General features: G+C 42.4%; 1 protein-coding gene across 1 annotated transcript in view; it reads right to left on the minus strand.

The window, feature by feature from the left end:
* Positions 1-6,685: 6,685 nt before the first annotated feature.
* The window catches only part of jmjd6 (jumonji domain containing 6, arginine demethylase and lysine hydroxylase), a 37,232-nt gene continuing 22,395 nt past the window's right edge, over positions 6,686-21,522 (minus strand). Inside the window, exon 6 of the mRNA XM_038776985.1 lies at positions 6,686-7,223. Within this exon, the coding sequence (XP_038632913.1) occupies positions 7,092-7,223 (132 nt within the window). The 3' untranslated portion in view covers positions 6,686-7,091. The remainder of the gene's footprint in view (positions 7,224-21,522) is intronic.

Genomic DNA, 21,522 nt, shown 5'->3' on the forward strand with positions numbered 1-21,522 from the left:
GCCGTACATGGTCGCCTGCTGTTTCACTCGTGCGAAAAATTGGTGGCGGTCTGCAGTGGAGAGGAACGGGGTGATTTTCTCACACGCGTCCCTTCGTTGTGTTACGGTTAAGGGGCTGGTGTATGTAATCTCGGGTGCGCCTTCTGTGGTTGCTTTTCTTTGGGTGGTGACTGGGTTCATTGGTGCGGGTGCTATCTGATCTGTGGGGGGTTGGGGCGCTTTCCTTTTCTGTTGCGCTGCTGGCGCACATGTTCCCTGAACATAGCGTTGCACGGTTTCACTTAATTCCTGCCAATCTGGGGCATTTTCTTCATCTAACTGTGTCCCCAAATGTCTCTTAGAAGCCATTCTGCACAGAAAGCAGAGATTGCAGCTGCGCAATCTGCTTCCTACATTTAGCGTGGTCCACTGTGCTTTGCCTTTGCTCAGTGGTGGCAGCATGGAGTGCTCTTAAAGCTGCCTTTAGGTCGCTACACTGCTTCTTTAGTGTCTCTACCTGTTTTTCTGACTCTTCTCTTACCAAGACTGCACGCTGCACATCTTGATAGGCCTTTTCATATTGAACTTGAGAACTGCTCAGATGGGCTAGACAAGACTGATGTGCCCTCTTGGCATCATCCACCTCTCTATCCTTCTCTGCTAGTCGTTGTCTCAATCCTATATTCTCCTTTTCGATGTCCCTGACATCCACTTTGCTCATTCTGTTCTTCTCCTCTAACTCTGCTCGGAGCGTCCTGACGACCTCCTCTGTGCCTCGCAATTGTGTCAAGCAGGACACAATTGCCATCGGCTTACGTGCTTTACCTAAATTCTTCTTGTGAATTCCAGATAGGTTCTCCCACCAAGTATGTCCTATACTCCCGGGACCTGTCTCCTCATTCACACAAAACTCACTCCAAAGGGGCCATCCTTTCCCTTTGAGGTACTTCCTGAGTTCCAGCTCCCACACGGGACACTGACCTACTCTGCTGCTGTTGGTCGCTGCGACCACGAACTGCTCTGGGTTATGAGGCGTTCCATTGCCTGCATGGCCATCTCTTTTTCTCCTAAGCTCTCTTTTAATTTGGAACGAGGGATAATAAGGCAATGCTTATAAAATACGGGTACGGCTTTTGCTATGTTCCGACTTATAAAACTCCCGACAGTTTGTCGCAACAAAAATCTCTCGGTTTAACCTTACAACCCTGTTAGTTACACATGCAAAAAAACACACTTCCGAATTATGGGTATTGGTTTGAACTACTTGAACACTTGTGGTTTTTCCTTTTCCCAATTGGATTTCAGATTCAAATTTCTGGGTTCTCTCGGAGTGGGGGCCACTTCTAATCGAGTCCCGTCAGATGTCGCCACTAAATGTTGCTCGTTCTGGGTGAGTGTGCTTAACACTTAATTTGGCTCTGTTTCGTTCGTTAGCTTTGGAGTCGCCAGGTATCGTTAAGATACCGCCACAAGTTTCAAGGTCAAGTTCACAGCAATAAAACCATACACCAATTAATAAATTCAAACAAGATACGTTTATTATATTACAGTAATCTACTAATCATGCATATAAACTATAAGACTAGGCTAATCCTACCACTACTAGGCCAAATACCTATCTGGATAAGGGGACTGCCGGATCAGGGAACAACGGCTTCTAGCTTTGTCCAGGGTCCGCAGGCTTCCAGTGGTTATGGTCTAAAGGGGTCAGGAGTGTCTATTCCCGTAGCGTGCGTTGTGACTTATTTGCTGGCGGCTTCTGCTCAGACCTCTCCTGCACAAGGTTCTTCTGCTGCAACGGTGTTCTGCTGGTAGGGCTAGCTGGTCAAGGAGAGGCTGACAGAGAGCTGGTCGAGGAGAGGTTGTCAGAGAGAGCGAGCTGGGGTCGGGGTCTCTGCTTTATACTCCTCTCAGGTTCTTGTGCCCACCTGGGCAGACCCTCTATACTCTTGTAATCGATTGGGTTTCTTCCCTATTGATTGATTCGAATTCCCCAATAACGGGACAGTATCTCGATCACTGGGGCGGTTCTTGGGACTCACTGTTTTGGGCCTCTCCGGCGCCGAAAAGTCCACCCCTCCATTCAATGCATCGGTCAGTGCTAACCCGTGTCTTTTGTGCCTGGGGATCGCCCGGTTTCGCCTCATTAATATGCTGTTTCTTTTCACAGCGTTATCTGGTTTCAGCAACGGTCAAACTGGTTTCTGTAGCAGTCCAAATAAACAAGCACTCTGCAAGCTGCTTGCTTTTTACAACCTGTCCAATTTTCCCTGCATTCCTTGCAATCTTCCATTTTGTGTTTGGGCATTGGTCACCCCAGGTGGCTACAGTGCAACAAGGGAAAAACTTACTTAACCTCGTCCTCACCAATCTCCCTGCTGCAGTTGCATCTATCCATGACAATACTAATAGGAGTGTCCACTCCACAGTCCTTGTGAAGACAAAGACTCATCACATGGAGAATACTCTCATTGTTTTGTGTGGTACTACATCAAGCTAAGTAGGATAGATTCAGGATAGAGCAGATCGATATTGGGCATCCATGAACTGCTGTGGGTCATCAGTAGCAGCAGAATTGTATTCCACCATAATCTGCAATCTCATTGACCTGGCATATTCTTCACTTTCCCATTTTCCTCAAGCCAGGAGAGAAGAGAGCATGACAGGCACAGAACTAGATATACCGAAAAATGAGGTGTCAACCTCCTGAAGCTACAACACTGAATTACATGCATGTTAGACAGTGGAAGCAACATGATTTATACAGAGTTAAGTGATTCCATAACCAGCATATCAGAACAAGGCTTTGCAGTCCTGGCTTAACTAGTCGTGAATGGTGGTGGACATTCAACAACTAGTGGGAGGAGGAGGTTCCACAAACAATCCCATCCTTAACCATGGCAGTGCCCAGCACATCAGTGCAAAAGACAGAGCTGGAGCATCTGCAACATCTTTAGCCAGAAGTACCCAGTCAATGATCCATCTCGGCCTCGTCCTGAGGTTCCCAGCATCATGGATTTCAATCTTTCAGTCAATTTGATTTACACAGGTGGCTGAGTGCACTGGATACAGAAAAGGCTTTGGGCCTTGACATCACGCTAATTGTCCTGCTGAACACTTGTGTTTCAGAACTAGACGGGCCCTGAGCAAAGCTGTTCCAGTACAACTACAACATTGGCATCTATTCAAGGACTGGAATACGAGGGGGTAGAAGTCTTACTTTGGTTGTCCAAAGCCATGGCTGTACCACACTTAAAATCTGATGTGTATCATCACCCTTGGGAATGTCATTTTAATTTAAGTTCTCTTTAAATTTTCCTTTTTGTGAGCTTATTTGTGCTCTCCCTTTCAGAGGACACTATTTAGCTCTTTTACGTATTTGATTTAAAACCTGTTATTATTGGTTTGTATAAAAGCAGTAGTTAACACTTGGACAGTTGTGAACAGTTCTTGGTATCACACCTGAGGAAGCAGTGGATTTACCAGAATGATATGAAGACTCAAAGGATATTAAAAAGGCAGATTGCATAAACTAGGGTTGAATTTCCTAGAGATTAGTAGGTTATGGGGTGATTTGATCCAAAGTTTTAGGTATCGAAAGGAATGTATCAGTTAGATATGGAGATATTTTAGCCGGTTGGAGAGACTGGGATGAGGGACATGAGTACTTCTATATACACAGGGTGGTAGAAATTTGGAACTGTCTTGCACAATAGATAATTGATGCTAGATGAACTGTTAATTTTTAAGAATTATGGACTTTTTAAAACCAGAGGTATTTCCTTGAAATGAGGATACTTGCCACGGAGCCCATGGCAAGAGCGTGCTTGTGGAGTCTTCTAAAGTGGGGTGGTTGTTGCACTGCAGCCACCCCATGTTTCTGACTGATCAGGAAACTCTTCCCACACCAGGTGTATTGAAAGGATCTGCAGATTGATAATGAACCCGTTTTGAACGCACCTTCTGTGGCCATCAAGTCCTGGGGTGGGACTTGAACCTTTGATTTAATCCTGTTTCCATTTAGTTCTGTGAGCACGTGTTGATGGGTAAAGGGCCTTGGTGCGAGCTAGGACACAGGCAGCAGAGTTTCTGATGACCTCCAGTTTAAGGTAGGCAGAATGTAGGAGTCTGGCCAGGAATATGTTGCAATAGTCTTTGGACAGAAGTTTGGATGAGGGTATCAGCAATAGATGAGCTGAGGCAGGGGCAAAATTGGATGATGTTACAGAGGTGGAAATCAGCCACCTCAGTGATTAGATATTTGTGGTCATAAGCTCATCTTGTAGTCAAATATGGCACTTAAGTTTGCGAGCATGTCTGGCTTGTGTTAGACTGTTGCAAGAGATGACAAATTACACGATGCCAAGCTTGTAAACATATGTCCTGCATTATATCTTCCCCGCAACAAGACATGTAATCTATTTCAGAATTGAAGGAAAACACATACAGGAACTCTGCAATTTAACCAAAGAAAAACCCACACCCAATCACCAGCAGGTACTATAAAAACAAACAGCCTTTCAATAAGATGGATGAGTCTCCCAGATCTGCAATCAATGATTGGTGAATGACTACCATGTGTTTTGGGTGTTATGTTTATTGTTATTTGCTTTGGATCTGCATTTCAGAAACATTTTCAATCTCAGGAGTGTTGCTTATATGTGGTTCATTGACATAAATCATGTTCGACCTGATGCCATGCAATTTTAAGGGACCTGGGGACAATATTGAGGAGACTCCGAGCTACTCCCTTCAGACTGTTCACCACTGTGCCACCTTTGAGGGGTCTGTCCAGCCAGTACGGCAGGACAACCCAGATAATGAAGGAGCAGTTTGGGATGTTGGCTGAAAGATATCATTCTGTGAGAATGACTACATCAGGGTGTTGCTTGACCAGTCGATGGGACAGTTTTCCCAACATAGGGAATAAATGGAAATATCTCATTCAAGTTCAGTTGGGAATTATATCTAAATTTTAATTTGGTAGCTTCTATAATGGTCTGTTGGAATAGTCTTGGATGAGCTGTTCTCCTTTAGAGGTAGTTTCAGTGCCTACATCAATACTGGATTGGTTATCTGTTTTAATTATTATACGTTTTCACAGTGACTTGACAGTTGACTGCTAGGTTGTTTCAGGGAGCAGTTAAGAGTCAGTCGCATTGCAGTGGATCTAGAGGACATGGTAGGCCAAATCAACTAAGTATGGAAGACTTTTGCTGCCTCACAACATCAAGGACCCAGGTTCAATTCCAACCTTGGGTGACTATGTGTGTGGAGTTTGCACATTCGCCCTGTGTCTGCAAGGGTTTCCTCCGGGTGCTAGTTTCCTCCCCCAGTCCAAAGATGTGGTTAGGTGGAATGGTCATGCAAAATTTCCCCTTAATGTCCAAAGGTTAGGTGGGGATATGGAGTTGCAGGGATAGGGTGGGGGATGGGGGGCGAGGTAGGGTGCTCTTTCAGAGGGTTGGTGTAGACTCAATCGGCCAAAAAGCCTCCTTCTGCACTGTAGGAATTCTGATTTCCTTCCCTAAAAGCTGTCAGCGAACCAAATGGATGTTAATAGAATTTGGTGGTTTCTGAGTCACCATTGTTGGTGTTAACTTTTTATTCCAGATTTATTTAACTGAATTTAACTTCTCCAGCTTCTACAGTGCGATTTGACTCATGTCTCGTATCATTAGTCACGGCTTCAATTATTAGTTCAGTAAGATAACTACTATGCTGCTGTATGTCTAATGTTTGCCTTAATGGCTGTGGTCATTGGGAAATCTAGAATTCCCCCCAATTTAACACCTAATTTCTGTTTGGGAACTTGCAAAATGCCAGCCAATCATCTCTAAAGGAGAGCAGCTCATCCAAGACTATTCCAACAGACCATTATAGAAGCTACCAAAATAAAATGTCGATATAATTCCCAACTGAACTTGAATGAGACATTTCCATTTATTGGTTATTCATTATTTTTATGAAACATTAAAATACAATCTATTTTTAAAACTTAAAATCTAAGGAGAACAGATAATTAAATTATCCCAGCTGTACATAATGTGCACACCTCTTCTGGTTATAAAATATCAGAAAATGTTGGATAAGAATAAATACAATGTGAATAGTAAGCATAGACCAAGAATAAATTTAGTTTGAATCCTGAATTGACTCAGTGTAAAAAAAACATTTATATTGTGCTTTTCATGACCACCAGACATGAATACCCAAAGCAATTTACATAAATATTAATTATTTTGAAGAGTAAATACTTGACAACCAATTTCACAAAAAACTTCCACATTGTGATAATGGCCAGATCATTTGTTTTTGTGTTGGTGATTGAGGCATAAGCATTGGCCAGGACACTGGGCATAACTTCCTTTCTCTTCGAAATAGTGCCACTTGATCTTTTACCTTCACCTGAAGGCAGATTGGTCTTGGTTTAATATCTCATCTGAAAGACAGCCTATCCACAATGCAGCACTCCCTCAGCACTGCAGTACTGTCAGCGTTGACCTTTGTGCTCAAGTTCTGGAGTGGAATTTGAACCTAAACCTTGTGGCTCAGAGACGAGAATGCTATCAACTGAGCCATCATCGACACACAGTTGCAGCAAAGGTAGAAATTGTTTTAAATCTGGCTTTTGAAAGACCTTTGAATCATGTTATATGCAAAATGTAGCAATGGTATTTTATAAATTGATAACTTACGTATAAAACAGATTTATTCAGTGTTCAACTTTATTTAGTTCAAGCAGACTTGAACAGAAATATTGATCAACAGTTATAAAGAGTATTGATATCTGGACCATCAACACTGACCAATAACTTGTGTTCAGCTCAGTATTATTGTTAATTTAGGGAGGAGTTTATAAAAATATCTTTCCAACACCAGATAATTTGAACTAAAAAAAATCAATTATTTCACATTATATGTTCTTAAATGGCTATCCATGACAGGTTTCTGTTTGGATTTAAAATTACTACTAAGGAGGTAAATAAAAAATATCTACTGGCAACTGAAATATTTCAGTTTAAAACGGAGTTATTGTTCGTCTTCTACTGCAGCTTTATTTTTAATTTATTTTACGATGCAATGCTGATGATATCTTCCAGTGCTTCTTGTCACCTGGATGAACTGCGTTCTTTGCTCACACAGTCATCACGAGATTCAGAACTGCCATCTTCCATCAGGCTGCAGGTTCTTCTTTTCTTCCTTCTGTGCATCATTCCATCGCCTTCAGCACCAGAGTCACACTAATGTTGAAACAAATAAAATGAAAGTAAATGAAATAAAGTGATCATAAAAAGTAAATGAACAACTTGCATTTAATAAAATGCTATCAAATAAGCTTTGACGGCAAGCCATGTAAGAAAACGTTAAGACAGCTGGCCAAAAGCTTGGTCAAATAGGTATATTTTAACCAGCGGAGGAACAAAGAACAAAGAAAAATTACAGCACAGGAACAGGCCCTTCGGCCCTCCCAGCCTGCGCCGATCCAGATCCTTTATCTAAACCTGTTTCCTATTTTCCAAGGTCTACTTCTCTCTGTTCCCCACCCGTTCATATATCTGTCCAGATGCATCTTAAATGATGCTATCGTACCCGCCTCTACCACCTCCGTTGGCAAAGCATTCCAGGCACCCACCACCCTCTGCGAAAAACACTTTCCACGCACATCTCCCTTAAACTTTTCCCCTCTCACCTTGAAATCGTGACCCCTTGTAATTGACACCCCCACTCTTGGAAAAAGCTTGTTGCTACCCACCCTGTCCATACCTCTCATAATTTTGTAGACCTCAATCAGGTCTTCCCTCAACCTCCGTCTTTCCAATGAAAACAATCCTAATCTACTCAACCTTTCTTCATAGCTAGCACCCTCCATACCAGGCAACATCCTGGTGAACCTCCTCTGCACCCTCTCTAAAGCATCCACATCCTTCTGGTAATGTGGCGACCAGAACTGTACGCATTATTCCAAATGTGGCCTAACCAAAGTCCGATACAACTGTAACATGACCTGCCGACTCTTGTACTCAATAGCCTGTCCGATGAAGGCAAGCATGCTGTATGCCTTCTTGACCACTCTATCGACCTGCGTTGCCACCTTCAGGGTACAATGGACCTGAACTCCCAGATCTCTCTGTACATCAATTTTCCCCAGGACTCTTCCATTGAAATGAATGAAAAATGAAAATCGCTTATTGTCACGAGTAGGCTTCAATGAAGTTACTGTGAAAAGCCCCTAGTCGCCACATTCCGGCGCCTGTCCGGGGAGGCTGGTATGGGAATCAAACCGTGCTGCTGGCCTGCTTGGTCTGTTTTAAAAGCCAGCGATTTAGCCGAGTGAGCTAAACCAGCACCTGACCATATATTGACCATATAGTCTGCTCTTGAGTTCAATCTTCCAAAATGCATCACCTCGCATTTGCCTGGATTGAACTCCATCTGCCATTTCTCTGCCCAACTCTCCAATCTACCTATATTTTGCTGTATTCTCTGACAGTCCGCCTCACTATCTGCAACTCCACCAATCTTAGTATCATCTGCAAACTTGCTCATCAGACCACTTATACCTTCGTCCAGATCATTTATGTATATTACAAACAAGTGGTCCGAGCACGGATCCCTGTGGAACACCACTAGTCACCTTTCTCCATTTTGAGACACTCCCTTCCACCACTACTCTCTGTCTCCTGTTGCCCAGCCAGAGGAAAGCGAGGTGGAGAGGTTTCTGGAGGGAATTCTACAACTTAGGGCCCTGGCAGCTGAAGGCACAACTGCTAATTGTGGGGTGATGCAAATCAGAAATGTTCAAGAGATCAGAATTGGTGAAGCGCACTGATCTCAAGGCGTAAGTTTGTAGGAGACCACAGAGATAAAGAGGGGTGAGGCCATGGAGGCATTTGAAATCATACCTTAGAATTTAAAATGCAGAAGGAGGCCATTTGACCCATCAAATCTGCACCGGTCCTTGGAAAGAGCACCCTGCTTAAGCCCACGCCTTCACCCAATCCTCGTAACCCAGTAACCCCACCTAATCTCTTGGGCACTATAAGGGGCAATTTAGCGAGGCCAACCCACCTAAATCAGCAATGAGAATTTTAAAACTAAGACGTTTCTTCACTGGGAACCAATGCAGCTCAGCGAGCAAAGGAGAGATGGGTGAATGGGATCAGGTGTAAGTGAGGACACAGCCAGCAGAGTCTTGAACGACCTCAGGTTTGCAGAGGATAGAAATAGGGAAGTCAGCCAGAAGTGAGTTGGAACAGTCAAGTTTAGAGGTAAGAAAATCATAGATGAGGGTTCAATATTATCAATACACACTTCCAAAAACCTGTAGTCAAAAGTTTTTGATGCTAAGGGTGTGGAAAAATATCTAATAAACGGGGCAAACCATGAGATGCCCCAGCTCCAGCAAATGTTGGCCCATTGTATCTTACTGGATGTAAGAATTAACTGGAGTCCCAGTGTTATAGGGTGGGCTCCTACATTCAAATATTGAGGTATCTTCTTTGGCTGAATACATATGTGCAGATATAAATTATATAGTTACATGTATTGTTCTATGGCAAGTATGGTGGTGCAATGTCAGTCTTGGAAAAGAATTGTTGTTTTAAGGACTGCACTACCATTTGAATTGCATTCCTGAAGTATTACCAGAAGATAGCAACCCTTAATAAAAATTCAGGAAACTCATTTAAATTCAGAAGATTTAAATGGAAAGGAAAAACTGGGAGAAAAATGTAAACCTTAAGGCGTACTAGAAATGACACAAATGAAAAACATACCCAATGTAAGTAGGTTGCTGAAAACAAAACCAGACTAAAGCGACGAAGTAAGAATGGCAATTCGTTAGAAATAAGCAAATGTTTTAAAAGACTGAAGGATTCGAGAAAGAAGGGGGATTGTGAAAATATGCAAACGATAAAGAGAATTGGATGAAAGATATGGCACTGAATATTGTCAGGGTTTGTTTGAGACAGGTTTATAATAGACATGGAATTTCAAAATGAGAACTGAGATACCAAAGAGAAAATACAGCCAATATAGTTTCTCACTATATAATAATAATCCTTATTATTGTCACAAGTAGGCTTACATTAACACTGCAATATACCTGTTCGGGTACGCAGAGGGAGAATTCAGAACGTCCAATTCACCTAACAAGCACGTCTGTCGGGTCTCGTGGGAGGAAACCGGAGCCTCCGGAAGAAACCCACGCAGACACGGGGAGAATGTGCGGACTCCACACAGACAGTGATCAAAGCGGGAATCGAACCCGAGACCCTGGGGCTGTGAAACAACATTACTAACCACTGTGCTACCGTGCCACCCAATATATCTGTTCGCAAATCGTTTATCAATTCCACAGGAGTAAGTGGTGCATCAAAATTCATTTTGTAGAAGTTGCAAAAATAAAACAAAACTGGATCACACAAGTATTCAAATAGCAACAGGTTTATCTAAGTGTATTTAAAGAAATGCGGTTTAATTAACAGTCGTCAGTGTTCATGGAAACCACTTGCCAATCAAGGCAGTAATTTAAATTAATTCTGGGTTTATAAACGTGGTTGCATGGTGACCAAACTTAGAAACTAAATATGTCAGGGTACTTGGGTGTTTTGGAACGGCAAAATGAAATGGTAAAGGAGGAGGGGGAGGGAGTAGCTCTGGTAAAAATGATTTAAGGACAGTAACTAGGAAGGATCATAGTTCAGAAGAGCATGAAGATTGGATAGATACAAAAAAATAACAGGGGCCAGAAAACAGTGGTGGGAGTAGTTTATAGGCCTCATAACAATAGTTATACGATCCGACTGAATAATAATCCAAAAAATGGCTTGAGAAATAAGAGGAAATTGTAACAAAGGCAACATGGGCAGCTTTAATTTTCATATACACTGAACAGATTAAATCAACAAAATTGCAGTCATTTGGAGGACGAGTTCGTCGAATGCATTTGAGAGCATTCCCTACAATCAATCAGGGAAGATGCTATTTCACAAGTGTTTTGTGTAACGATCAGGATTAATTAGTAATCTTAGGTTGGGACAGAGTGAGCATATAATTCAATTTCACATTAAGTTTGAGAGTGATGTACATAAGTCTGAAATTAGAGTACTGAGCTTAAAGAAAGTCAAGTAAGTAGGTAGGAGTTGGTTAAAGTAGATTGGGAAATTAAATTAAAATGTAGGCAGTAGATGAGCAATGGTGAACATTTAAATAAATATGTTATAATTCTCCATGAATCTACATCCACTAGGAAGCAAAAACTCAAATGGAAAAGTGATCTATGCGTGGCTAACTAATGTGATTAAGAAGAGACTGATAATACTTGTAAGAGTAGTAAAGTGTGAGGATTGGGAGAGTTTAAGATACCAGCAAAGGATGGTGAAAACAATAAATAGATGGAGAAAATAGAATGAGTAAGCATTTTTAAAATTTAAAGTACCCAATTTGTTTTTCATTTAAGGGGCAATTTAGTGTGGCCAATCCACCTACCATGCACATCTTTGCGTGTGGGAGTGACTCACGCAGACACGGGGAGAATGTGCAAACTCCACACGGACAGTGTCCCGGGGCTGGGATCGAACCCTGGTCCTCGGTGCCATGATGTAGCAGTGCTAACCACTGCGCCACCGTGCCGTCCCGAATGAGAGTAAACCAAGTAAAAAATGAAAACAGATTATAAACACTGTCTACAAATATGGAAGGAGGAATAGAATGGGGCGAATAAAGGTGGATTCCTTAAAGGCTGAGGCAGGAAAAAAAGTAATGGGGAAAAGTAAACATCAGCGACTTTGGGAAATGTCAGAGACCTCAACCAAATATTTTGTGTCTGCCTGCAAAGTAAAAAAAACCAAAAACAAACTGGAAATAGTGGGGAAATGTGGGTCTGAATGGAAGTGAGGAAATAATTCATTCACATCTGTAAAGAAAAAGTAATTGGAGAAGTTAATGGAACTGAAAGCCAATAAATCCCCTGGTTTTGATGACCTGCGTCCAAAGTTTCTAAAAACTTTAAGCTGCAGAGACAGTGAATGCACTGATAAAGCTCTTGTAGAATTCCTCAGATTCTGGAATGGTCCCAGTGAAGAGTGGAAGGCAGCAATGTAACACAGTTATTCAAGAAAGGGGAATAGAAGAAACAAAGAACTGCAGCTTGTTTAGCCTAACATCAGTTATTCACAAAATTCTGGAATCCATTATTAAGGAAGTGTTAACAGGGCTTTTAGGAAACCAAGATGCAAGTAGACAGAACCAACATAGATTTATAAAAGGAAAACCATTTTTGACAATGATATTTGAGCTTTTGGAGGATGTAACTAGTAAGACAGATAGAGATACCAGTGAAAGTTGTATATTTGGATTTTAATTTGACATGCTGTCAGATATATAAGGATGCTGCACAAACAAAGGTCTCATAATTTTTACGGTAATACACCTGATTGGAAAGAAAATTGGTTAAAGAACAGAGAATAGGAATAATTGGGTCATTTTCAGGTTGGCAAGCTGTTACTAGTGGCGTGATTCAAGATCAGAACTGGAGCTTCAACTCGAAGGTCCCCCATTAAAAACATGTTCTGATCGCGTACTTCCTTTTTAGCTTGGTTTGTAAATTAGGTTCCACGAATAGTGCTGCTGCCATTTTGGTTTTAGTGTAATTAATGCGCATAATTAGTCTCATTTTACAACACACTGTTACTTTGCTTGCAACTGCCCTTATCCTTCCGCTCACCCCTCCCCTCTCCTGACCCGCTCACTTCCTCCAACTTGTCACCACATTTGCTGCCCTTTTTCCAACCGCTCGTGGTACGTAAAGGTTGGGAGAGGGTCAGTGAGAGGAATGTGTAAGTGAGAAGAGAGTTGGCTGGTGAGAGACAGCAAGGGGAAACAGTGGGTGTTTGGGAGAGGGAAGTGATGAGTGGAAGGGTTGGGTGAAGGAAACAGCAAGTGGGAGTGGAATGGAAGGAGTGGAAAGAGGAAAGCTGGAGGTCGGAGGGGGGGAAGCGGTGAGCGGGAGGGTCAATGGAGGGAAGAGAGAGAGAGCCATCAGAGGCAACAAACAGGAACGGCGGAAAGCGGGAGTTAGTTTATTAAGAGTTTGTCAGTTATATAGGTAGTAAGAGGATTTTTGGGCCAGTTTGGTTCAAGACAGCCGATAGGTTTATAATGTAAAAATACCGTCAGGAGCATAACATACTTATTAACCGTTTCTTTATGAGAAAATGATTTTGCTTTTTAGGAGCACATTAAGAGTGCTAAATGGGGGGCAGCTTGGACACCAAGATGCCGTTTCCCCTGGCTGGGGAGTCTAGAACTCAGGGTATGAGAATAAATGGATGGTTATTTTGGACAGAGATTTTTCTTCTTTTTTTATAAATTTAGCGTACCCAATTATTTTTTCCAATTAAGGAGCAATTTAGTGTGGCCAATCCACCTATCCTGCACATCTTTTGGGTTGTGGGGGCGAAACCCACGCAGACACGGGGAGAATGTGCAAACTCCACATGGACAGTGACCCAGGGCCGGGATTTTAACCAGGGTCCTCAGCGCCGTAGGCAACAATGCTAACCACTGGGCCACCGTGCTGCCCGATTTTGGACAAAGATAAAGAGGAATTTCTTCTTTCATCTTCTTCTTTTTTCATCTACCTTCATCTGATCTAATATCCCTTACTGTGGCTCAGTGTCCAATTTTATTTGGTACCACTTTGGTAAAATGCCGTAGGATGTTTTACTATGTCAAAAGTTCTATATAAATACAAATTGTTGTTGATGCAGACTACAGAGTTCAAGGGCCAGAATACCAGTGTACACTACCAGATGTAGGTTGCTGCTCTTAGGGCAAGGTTCTGGATCCACAGAGTTGTTGAAAATCAAAAGGGGTACAGACAGCATAGACAGAGAGAAACAGTTCCCATTGGTAAAAGACCAGTTAAAAACTACAGGGCACCAATTTAAGGTGAATGGCAAAAGAACCAGACCAAAATTGCATACAGCATTTCCAATGTGGTCTCATCAACATCCTGTACAACTGCAGCATTACTCACTGTTTGTTCGTCTCATTTGTTAATATGAACTGTAAATAGCTGAGGCCCAGGCACAGATTCTACTGGCACTCCACTGCCTGCAAACATGAAAAAGCTCCTTGTATGCCCACTCTCTGCTTTTTGTTAACCGATCCTCTTACCATGCTGAAATACTACCCTCAGCTCCATGAGCTGTTATCTTTCCTATTAACCTTTTGTGTGGAATTTTACTGAATGCCTTTTGGAAAACCAAGTACGGTGCATCTTCTGGTTCCCCTTTATGTATCCTATTATTTATTTTATCAAAAATCTCAAATAAATTTGTCAAACAGGATTTCCCCTCAGTAAAACCATGTTGCATTGTTCTAATCATACAATGCTTTTCCAACTATACTGTCAATTGTTAATCAAATCAGCCATGATCTTATTGAATAGCTGAGCAGGCTCAAAGGGCCGTGGCCTATCCTTGCTCCTGACCATATGTTCATCTATCATGAATTCCAGCATTTCCCTAGCAACTTAGGCTAACCGGTCTTTAGTTCACTGTTTTTTTTCTCTCCCTCCTTTCTTGTAAAGCAGTGTAACATTTGCCAATTACCAATCTAATGGGGCTGTTCCTAAATCTACCGAATTTTGGAAAATCATAGTTAACACATCCACAATCTCTGCAGATAACTTTTAAAAGCTAGGGTGTAGGCCAACTGGTCCCAGGGATTTGTTAGATTTTAGTCCCTCAGGTTTTGTCAATACTTTTTCTCTACTGATTTTTAAAAATATAAATTTAAATTGCGCAATTCTTTTTTTTTTCCAATTAAGGGGCAATTTAGTGTGGCCAATCCACCTACTCTGTACATCTTTGGGTTGTGGGGGTGAAACCCATGCAGACACGGGGAGAATGTGCAAACTCCACACAGACAGTGACCCAGGGCCGGGATTGAATCCGGGTCCTCAGTGCTGTAGGCAGCAGTGCTAAACAATAGGCCACCATGCCACCCCCAATATTTGTAAAAACATGCTATGTGAATAGAGGCAGCATCAATAGTTCCAAAACATAATTTTTCATTTTACTATGTGTCGGATACGCTGTAAATATTTACACAATCCCATGGACTTCCTGTCAGTAACCCAAAGCAAAAATAGTGCTGACACAGAGGAAACGTATTGCATGCGGCAATATATGGCAACAGTTAACACATACAGAAAAATGCACAAATCTCCTGACAAAGATCTAATTACCTCAGAGACCACAGGTTATCTCACAGGCCAGTTTGTAAATCTATATACCACGCTATAGAGGCAGTGGTCTAGTGGTAATGTCACTGGACTAGCAATCCAGAGGCTCAGACTAATGCCCAGATTAAGTAACATCCCAGAAATAGCTGTAAATCAAGAAATGGAGGGAGAAATTCCGTACAATTACAATCACCATGGCAGAACTGTTGGCACTGTGGGCTGAGCCAGGTCCTGATGGTCTCCATCCTAGGTTCTTAAAAAAAGTGGCTCGTAAGATAGTGACGCGTTTGTTTCCGTTTTCCAAAATTCTCTTGATTTGGGGATGGTCCAATTAGATTGGAAAATAACGAATGTAACTCCTTTTTTCAAAATAGGAGACAGAAAGCAGAAAAAAACAGGCCAGTTAGCTTAATATCTGTCAGGAAAAAGTTTTTTTAAAAGGAGCACATTATCTAAATGGTGAGAGATTGCAGAGCTCTGAGGTGCAGAGAAATCTGGGTCTTCCAGTGCATGAATCGTAAAAGATTAGTATGCAGGTACAACAAGTAATCAGGAAAGCTAATAGAATGTTATCATTTCTTGCGAGGGGAATTGAATACAAAAGGTTATACAGGTTTGGTGAGACCACATCTGGAATACTGCGTACAGTACTGGTATCCTTATTTAAGGAAATAAGTAAATACGTTGAAAGCATTTCATAAGATTTACTAAACTAACACCTGAAATGTGCGGGGTCTCTTATGAGGAAAGGCTGGAAAAGATAGACTTTTATCCGCTGGAGTTTAGAAGATTGAGGCAACTTGATTGAAACATATAAGATCCTGAGGCATCTTGACAGAGTAGATGTAGCGAGGATGTTTCCTCTTGTGGGTGAATCTAGTACCAGGGGCACTGTTCAAAAATAAGGGGTCACCCACTCATTTGGGGCAGAGGTGAGGATGACTTTTTTTCTCTCAGTTTTTGGCACTCTGCCTCAAAAGGTGGTGCAAGCAGAGTTTGAATTTCTTTAAGCAGAGGTAGAGAGATTCTTGATGAACAAGGAGGTGAAAGATTATCAGGGTAGATGGTAAAGTGGAATTGGTCACAATCAGATCAACCATGATCTTGTTGCATGGCGGAGCAAACTCAAAGGGTCGAGTGGTCTACTCCTGTTGCTAATTCGTATTTTTGTATGACAGTATGGACGGGGTAGCCCAGCACATCAGTTTATAAGACAAAACTGAAGCATTTATTCTAAGCCTACTTGTGACAATAAGGATTATTAATTAACCTTGTAACAAAATGGTCAAAAGAGCTGAACTCAAGAGTTGAAGTGAAAGTGACTGCCCTTGACATCAAGGTAGCATTTGACTGAGTAGGGCATCAAGGAGCCCTCGCAAAGTTAGAGTAATTGGGAATAAGGGGGAAAACATTCCACTGTTTGTCATACCTAGTCCCAAGATATTGCAGGAGTTCCTCAGGAATTCAAATTGAAGACACATTTATGGCAACAGCTCATGTATTAAGCTCAGTCAGCTTTCTGATCCATGATGCAACCTTTTAGCATTTCAGAAAACAAAATTAATTATTTTACAAGGGTCAGAGGTTAATTAAATGGACCAATTAAATTAATAATTTACTTTTGAAATCACAAGTTATAAATGGGACTGGATGCTGCCAAAACTGATCAGCTATTACTTTCCCTTACTGTTGGTTGCACCCAAACTTCAGGCAGAATAAATTAGGACTATATTTTTTTAAAAATAAAATTAAAATACCCAATTCATTTTTTCCCCCATTAAGGGGCAATTTAGAGTGGCCAATCCATCTACTCTGCGCATCTTTGGGTTGTGGGGGTGAAACCCACGCAAACACGGGGAGAATGTGCAAACTCCATAAGGGCAGTGACCCAGAGCCGGGATCGAACCTGGGACCTCGGCGCCGTGAGGCAGCATGGTTAACGCACTGCGCCACCGTGCTGCCCGAATTAGGACTATTTCTGATTGATACAGTTACAGGATCTGTTTAAATAAAATGTTTATTCCAAAGGAATTATATATAACCACTAAGTTGCTAGCTGCAGTTTTAAAAAAACTTGTTTTTCTCAAAATAACTTTTTGTGGCATCCTTGCTGCTATCTTAAGTGACGTTTTATTTGGTCAGAACTGGCTGCAGCTCGTTTTTTGAGATGTGAGATAAACAACAAGGTAACAAGCAACTGTTTCAGCCTTAAATGTGTCTCAGCGTTTTGCCTTGCAGATAATTTGCACTTCCTGTCGCTACTTTCTTGACCTTCCCCTCCATATACTTTTGCTTCATTTACATTTTCCGCTGTGCCTAGAGAGATTTCTGGAAAGAATAAGACTATATCGTTCTTAATTTTTTCTGGTCCCATCTCTCCATTTCTTTACAGTCCAGAATAATGTTAAGAAAAGGAAGCAAAAGAAGAAAATATGGAAATATCCGAACCAGAATAAAACATAAGTGAAATATCAAATAAAAGCAGATATGCTGGAAATACGGACTTCAGGTGCCGACTGGGAGGAGTAGGACTCTCAGAAGGTAGCTCTCGCTATGGTCTTTGACTTTTGAAACTCGGTTCCTGATGATTTTGGTTACTAAAAACGGCCCATCATATGGGATAAGGAATTTGTCGGCGAAAGTGTGTCGAAGTCTATGAAGATGGTCGGTGACCCGAAGATTACAGGGAGTAATCCTTCGACAAAACCAGAAAACACGCAAAGCTCAGCAGAAGGGAAGGCAGCGGTCCCGGCCTTGGGTGTGGCTGCTCATATCACAGTGGAAATTTGACTGAAGTTATGGCGCAGGAGTCTGAAACACAGTTTGTGAAGCATTTTGAGGCGCATGGCAGAGTGATGATGGAGACCCTTAAGTGGTCAATTGAGGAGGCACTTGGCCTGAGCTGGGAGAAGGCGGTGAAGGAGGATGGAGAGATGCTGAAGTGTGTGGAGGCAGATCACCGCATGGTGATCAATTGATCAATTCACCTCACTGGAAATTGGGATGTTGAAAACAAGACTCTTGAGGGCAAAAGTGGATGACTTGGAGAAAAGGTTGAGGAGACAGAATCATGGGGTTGTGGAGGGGGTGGAGGGCCTGAAGTAGGCTGAATACTTTACTCAGGTGTTTGCCAAGCTTTTGTGGGATGGGTGATTGTTCCCTCCAGAGTTGAATCGGGCCCACCAAGTACTCCGGCAGAAGCCTCGGGCGAATGTGCTGCCGTGGGTGGTAATTATTGGAATCCGCATCTTCTAGAACAGGGGTGGGCAAACTACGGCCCGACAATGGTTTTTATGCGGCCCGCCAATGAGGTGCCCGGAATCATAACCGGCATTTTTGAAAAGCCGCCGGGGAAAAGCCGCTGAAGTAAATGCGCTTATTCAATAAGCGCATTTACTTCAGCGGCTTTTCCCCGGCGGCTTTTCAAAAATGCCGGTTATGATTCCGGGCACCTCATTGACGGTCCGCATAAAAACGCGCGTAGTGGGGTGGATGAGTGGGGCTGTCTCATTGGTCGGTTTAGTTGGGTGTGCGACCAATAGGAGTCCAGGTTACAAACAATAAGCCTTATTATTGTTTGTAACCTGGACTCCTATTGGTCGCACACCCAACTAAACTGACCAATAAGGCAGCCCCACTCATCCACCCCACTACGCGCGTTTTTATCGTTGACTCGGCTAGGCTGTGCTTCTGTCAGCGTTAAGGATCAGCACAAGCAACTTGACACCTGATTTCAACAAACTGGTAAATGACTGCAGTCAGATGCATCATTCTCATTGACATTGTTCTGTTACTTACTGAGTTACTTTGTTTTTCAAATAAATGTGCTTATTTTTCTTTCAAGACCTTTTATTTTGGCTATTTAAAATATTAATTATTTCACTTAATATACTATGCGGCCCTTTAAAATTGTGAATTTCTGAATGTGGCCCTTGCACGGAAAAGTTTGCCCACCCCTGTTCTAGAAGGAACAGGTTCTGCAATGGGCTAAGGTGAATTGGGATTCGATATGAAAAGGAAGCATCATCAGGATATACCAAGATGTCAGAACGGAGTGAGGGGCGGCACGGTGGCACAGTGGGTAGTACTGCTGCCCCGGGATCAATCCTGGCCCCGGGTCACTGTCCGTGTGGAGCTTGCACATTCGCCCCATGACTGCGTGGGTCTCACCCCCACAACCCTAAGATGTGCAGGGTAGATGGATTGGCCACGCTAAATTGCCCCTTAATTTGAAAAAAAAAGAATTGGCCACTCTAAATTTATTTTAAAAAGGAAAGAAAAAAATGAGAGAGAGGTGGTGAAGTGGCATGCGGCTTTTAATAAGGCAAAATCAGTGCTATTCCAGAGTGGAGTCAGGTTTGGCGAGGCTGAGAGTGACTTTTGAGTTGGAAGATCATTTTTTCAATACATGGACTTGGACTTAATTGAATGGATTTGATTGGGACTTTAATGGGGATAGTTGGGAGGTATCAGTTTGAGATGTGTTACAGTTTATATCTGTTGTATGTTTGGGATTGAGGGGGCTACGGTGTCGGGGGTAGTGGTCAGGGTAACGGTCTGGGGAATACATGACCCAGGTAGGAGTTTGTTGGGTTTTGGTTCCTCTTCCGTAGCCGGGAGAGCGTTGTTTTTCCTTGAGCATAGACCCTGGGTGGGGGGTTACCTTTGCTAGCTGTAAGTTTCAGCTAATGAATGGGAGAGGTGAGGGGAGCGGCTGCGGCTTCTTGGACCTGCTTGAGCAAGGTTCAGTGAACCTAGCTAATTTGTTTGGTTTTTCAGGGTTATGGGGTTGGGGGGAGGAGGGCTGGGAAGGGTAGGGATCTGACTGGGACTAAGGGGTTTTCTTTGTCTCCCTGGGACAGGGTTGGTGACTGGGCCTATTGGAGGTGGCGACCTTTGTCTTCTATCTTTAGGAATTGGTCACAGTCAGTGTGTTTGGTGGGTTGGTGACTTGGGAGTGTTTATTTTTTCAAGGATACGGGGTTTGTAAATGGTATTTTGTTTGGATTTGTTTGTTTTGTATTTTATAAAATGAAAACTTTCCATTAAAATATTTTTTTTAACAGAAATGCTACAAATACTCAGCAGGTCAGATAGCGCCTATGGAGAGAAAAACAGAGTTAATATTTCAGGTCAATGACCTTCCATTGCCACAGATGTTGTCTGATCTGCTGAGTATTTTCAGCATTTTCTGTTTTTATTTCTGATTTCAAGCATCTGCAATATTTTGCTTTTCTACAAATGAATGTTCTTCTGATACCAGTGCCAATATCTTCAAATTGATTAACTAAAATCACTTGCTCACCCTGTGCAACACTATCAGACACATTCCTGGGTCCTCTTCCAAATACGTTTCCTTTATTTTATTCCTCCTATCCTATTATTTTGTGTTCATCTCCATTGCTGGATATATTTGAGGCTGAGACAGGCAGACCTATCTCTCAGAGAATCAAGGGCGGGCAGGAAAGTGGAGTGGAAGCTGAAGATCAGTCATGATTGTATTGAATGGCAGAGCAGGTTCGACTGACCATACACTCTACTCCTGCTTTTATTATCTCTTAATACAAAACAAAATAGACTTCTTGCATCCAACTGTTAACTTTCTTTTTTTAAATATAATTGCACATTATCTCCATCCTTAGACAATACAACAACAGTGTCTTAGTGCCTTAAGCCGTAACTGTTTATATTTTGGGGGGCAGGTGGCTCTATTATTGATCAAACTGAATGATGTTAATATTGGGGAGTGCAAGCTCTCAGTGTCAGACAGTTCAAAACAAGTATCATGTATGCAAAATGAAGACTGTTAACAATCTGTCCATATTCAGTGTCAAAATCCACAAAGGCTGCAAAATTTATCAGGGATTTCATAGAATCATAGAATTTACAGTGCCAAAGGAGGCCATTCGGCCCATCGAGTCTGCACCGGCCCTTGGAAAGAGCACCCTACTTAAGCCCGCGCCTCCATCCTATCCCACCTACCCTTTTGGACACTAAGGGGTAATTCAGTATGGCCAATGCATCTAACCTGCACATCTTTGGACAGTGGGAGGAAACCAGTGCACCCGGAGGAAACCCACGCAGACACGGGGAGAAAGTGCAAACTCCACAGACAGCAGCCCGAGGCTGGAACTGAACCCGGGACCCTGGAGCTGCAAGACAGCAGTGTTAACCACCCCGCCACCTGTTGCATCAGTGTTGGTTTTCTTCATTTGATTGCAATTATTCTCCATCCTCACCACACCTCCTCTGAGATATTGGTTTCCCTATTCTGTTCATTATGAATT

This window comes from Scyliorhinus canicula, chromosome 18 (genome assembly GCF_902713615.1).
Source record: "Scyliorhinus canicula chromosome 18, sScyCan1.1, whole genome shotgun sequence".
NCBI lineage: Eukaryota > Metazoa > Chordata > Chondrichthyes > Carcharhiniformes > Scyliorhinidae > Scyliorhinus > Scyliorhinus canicula.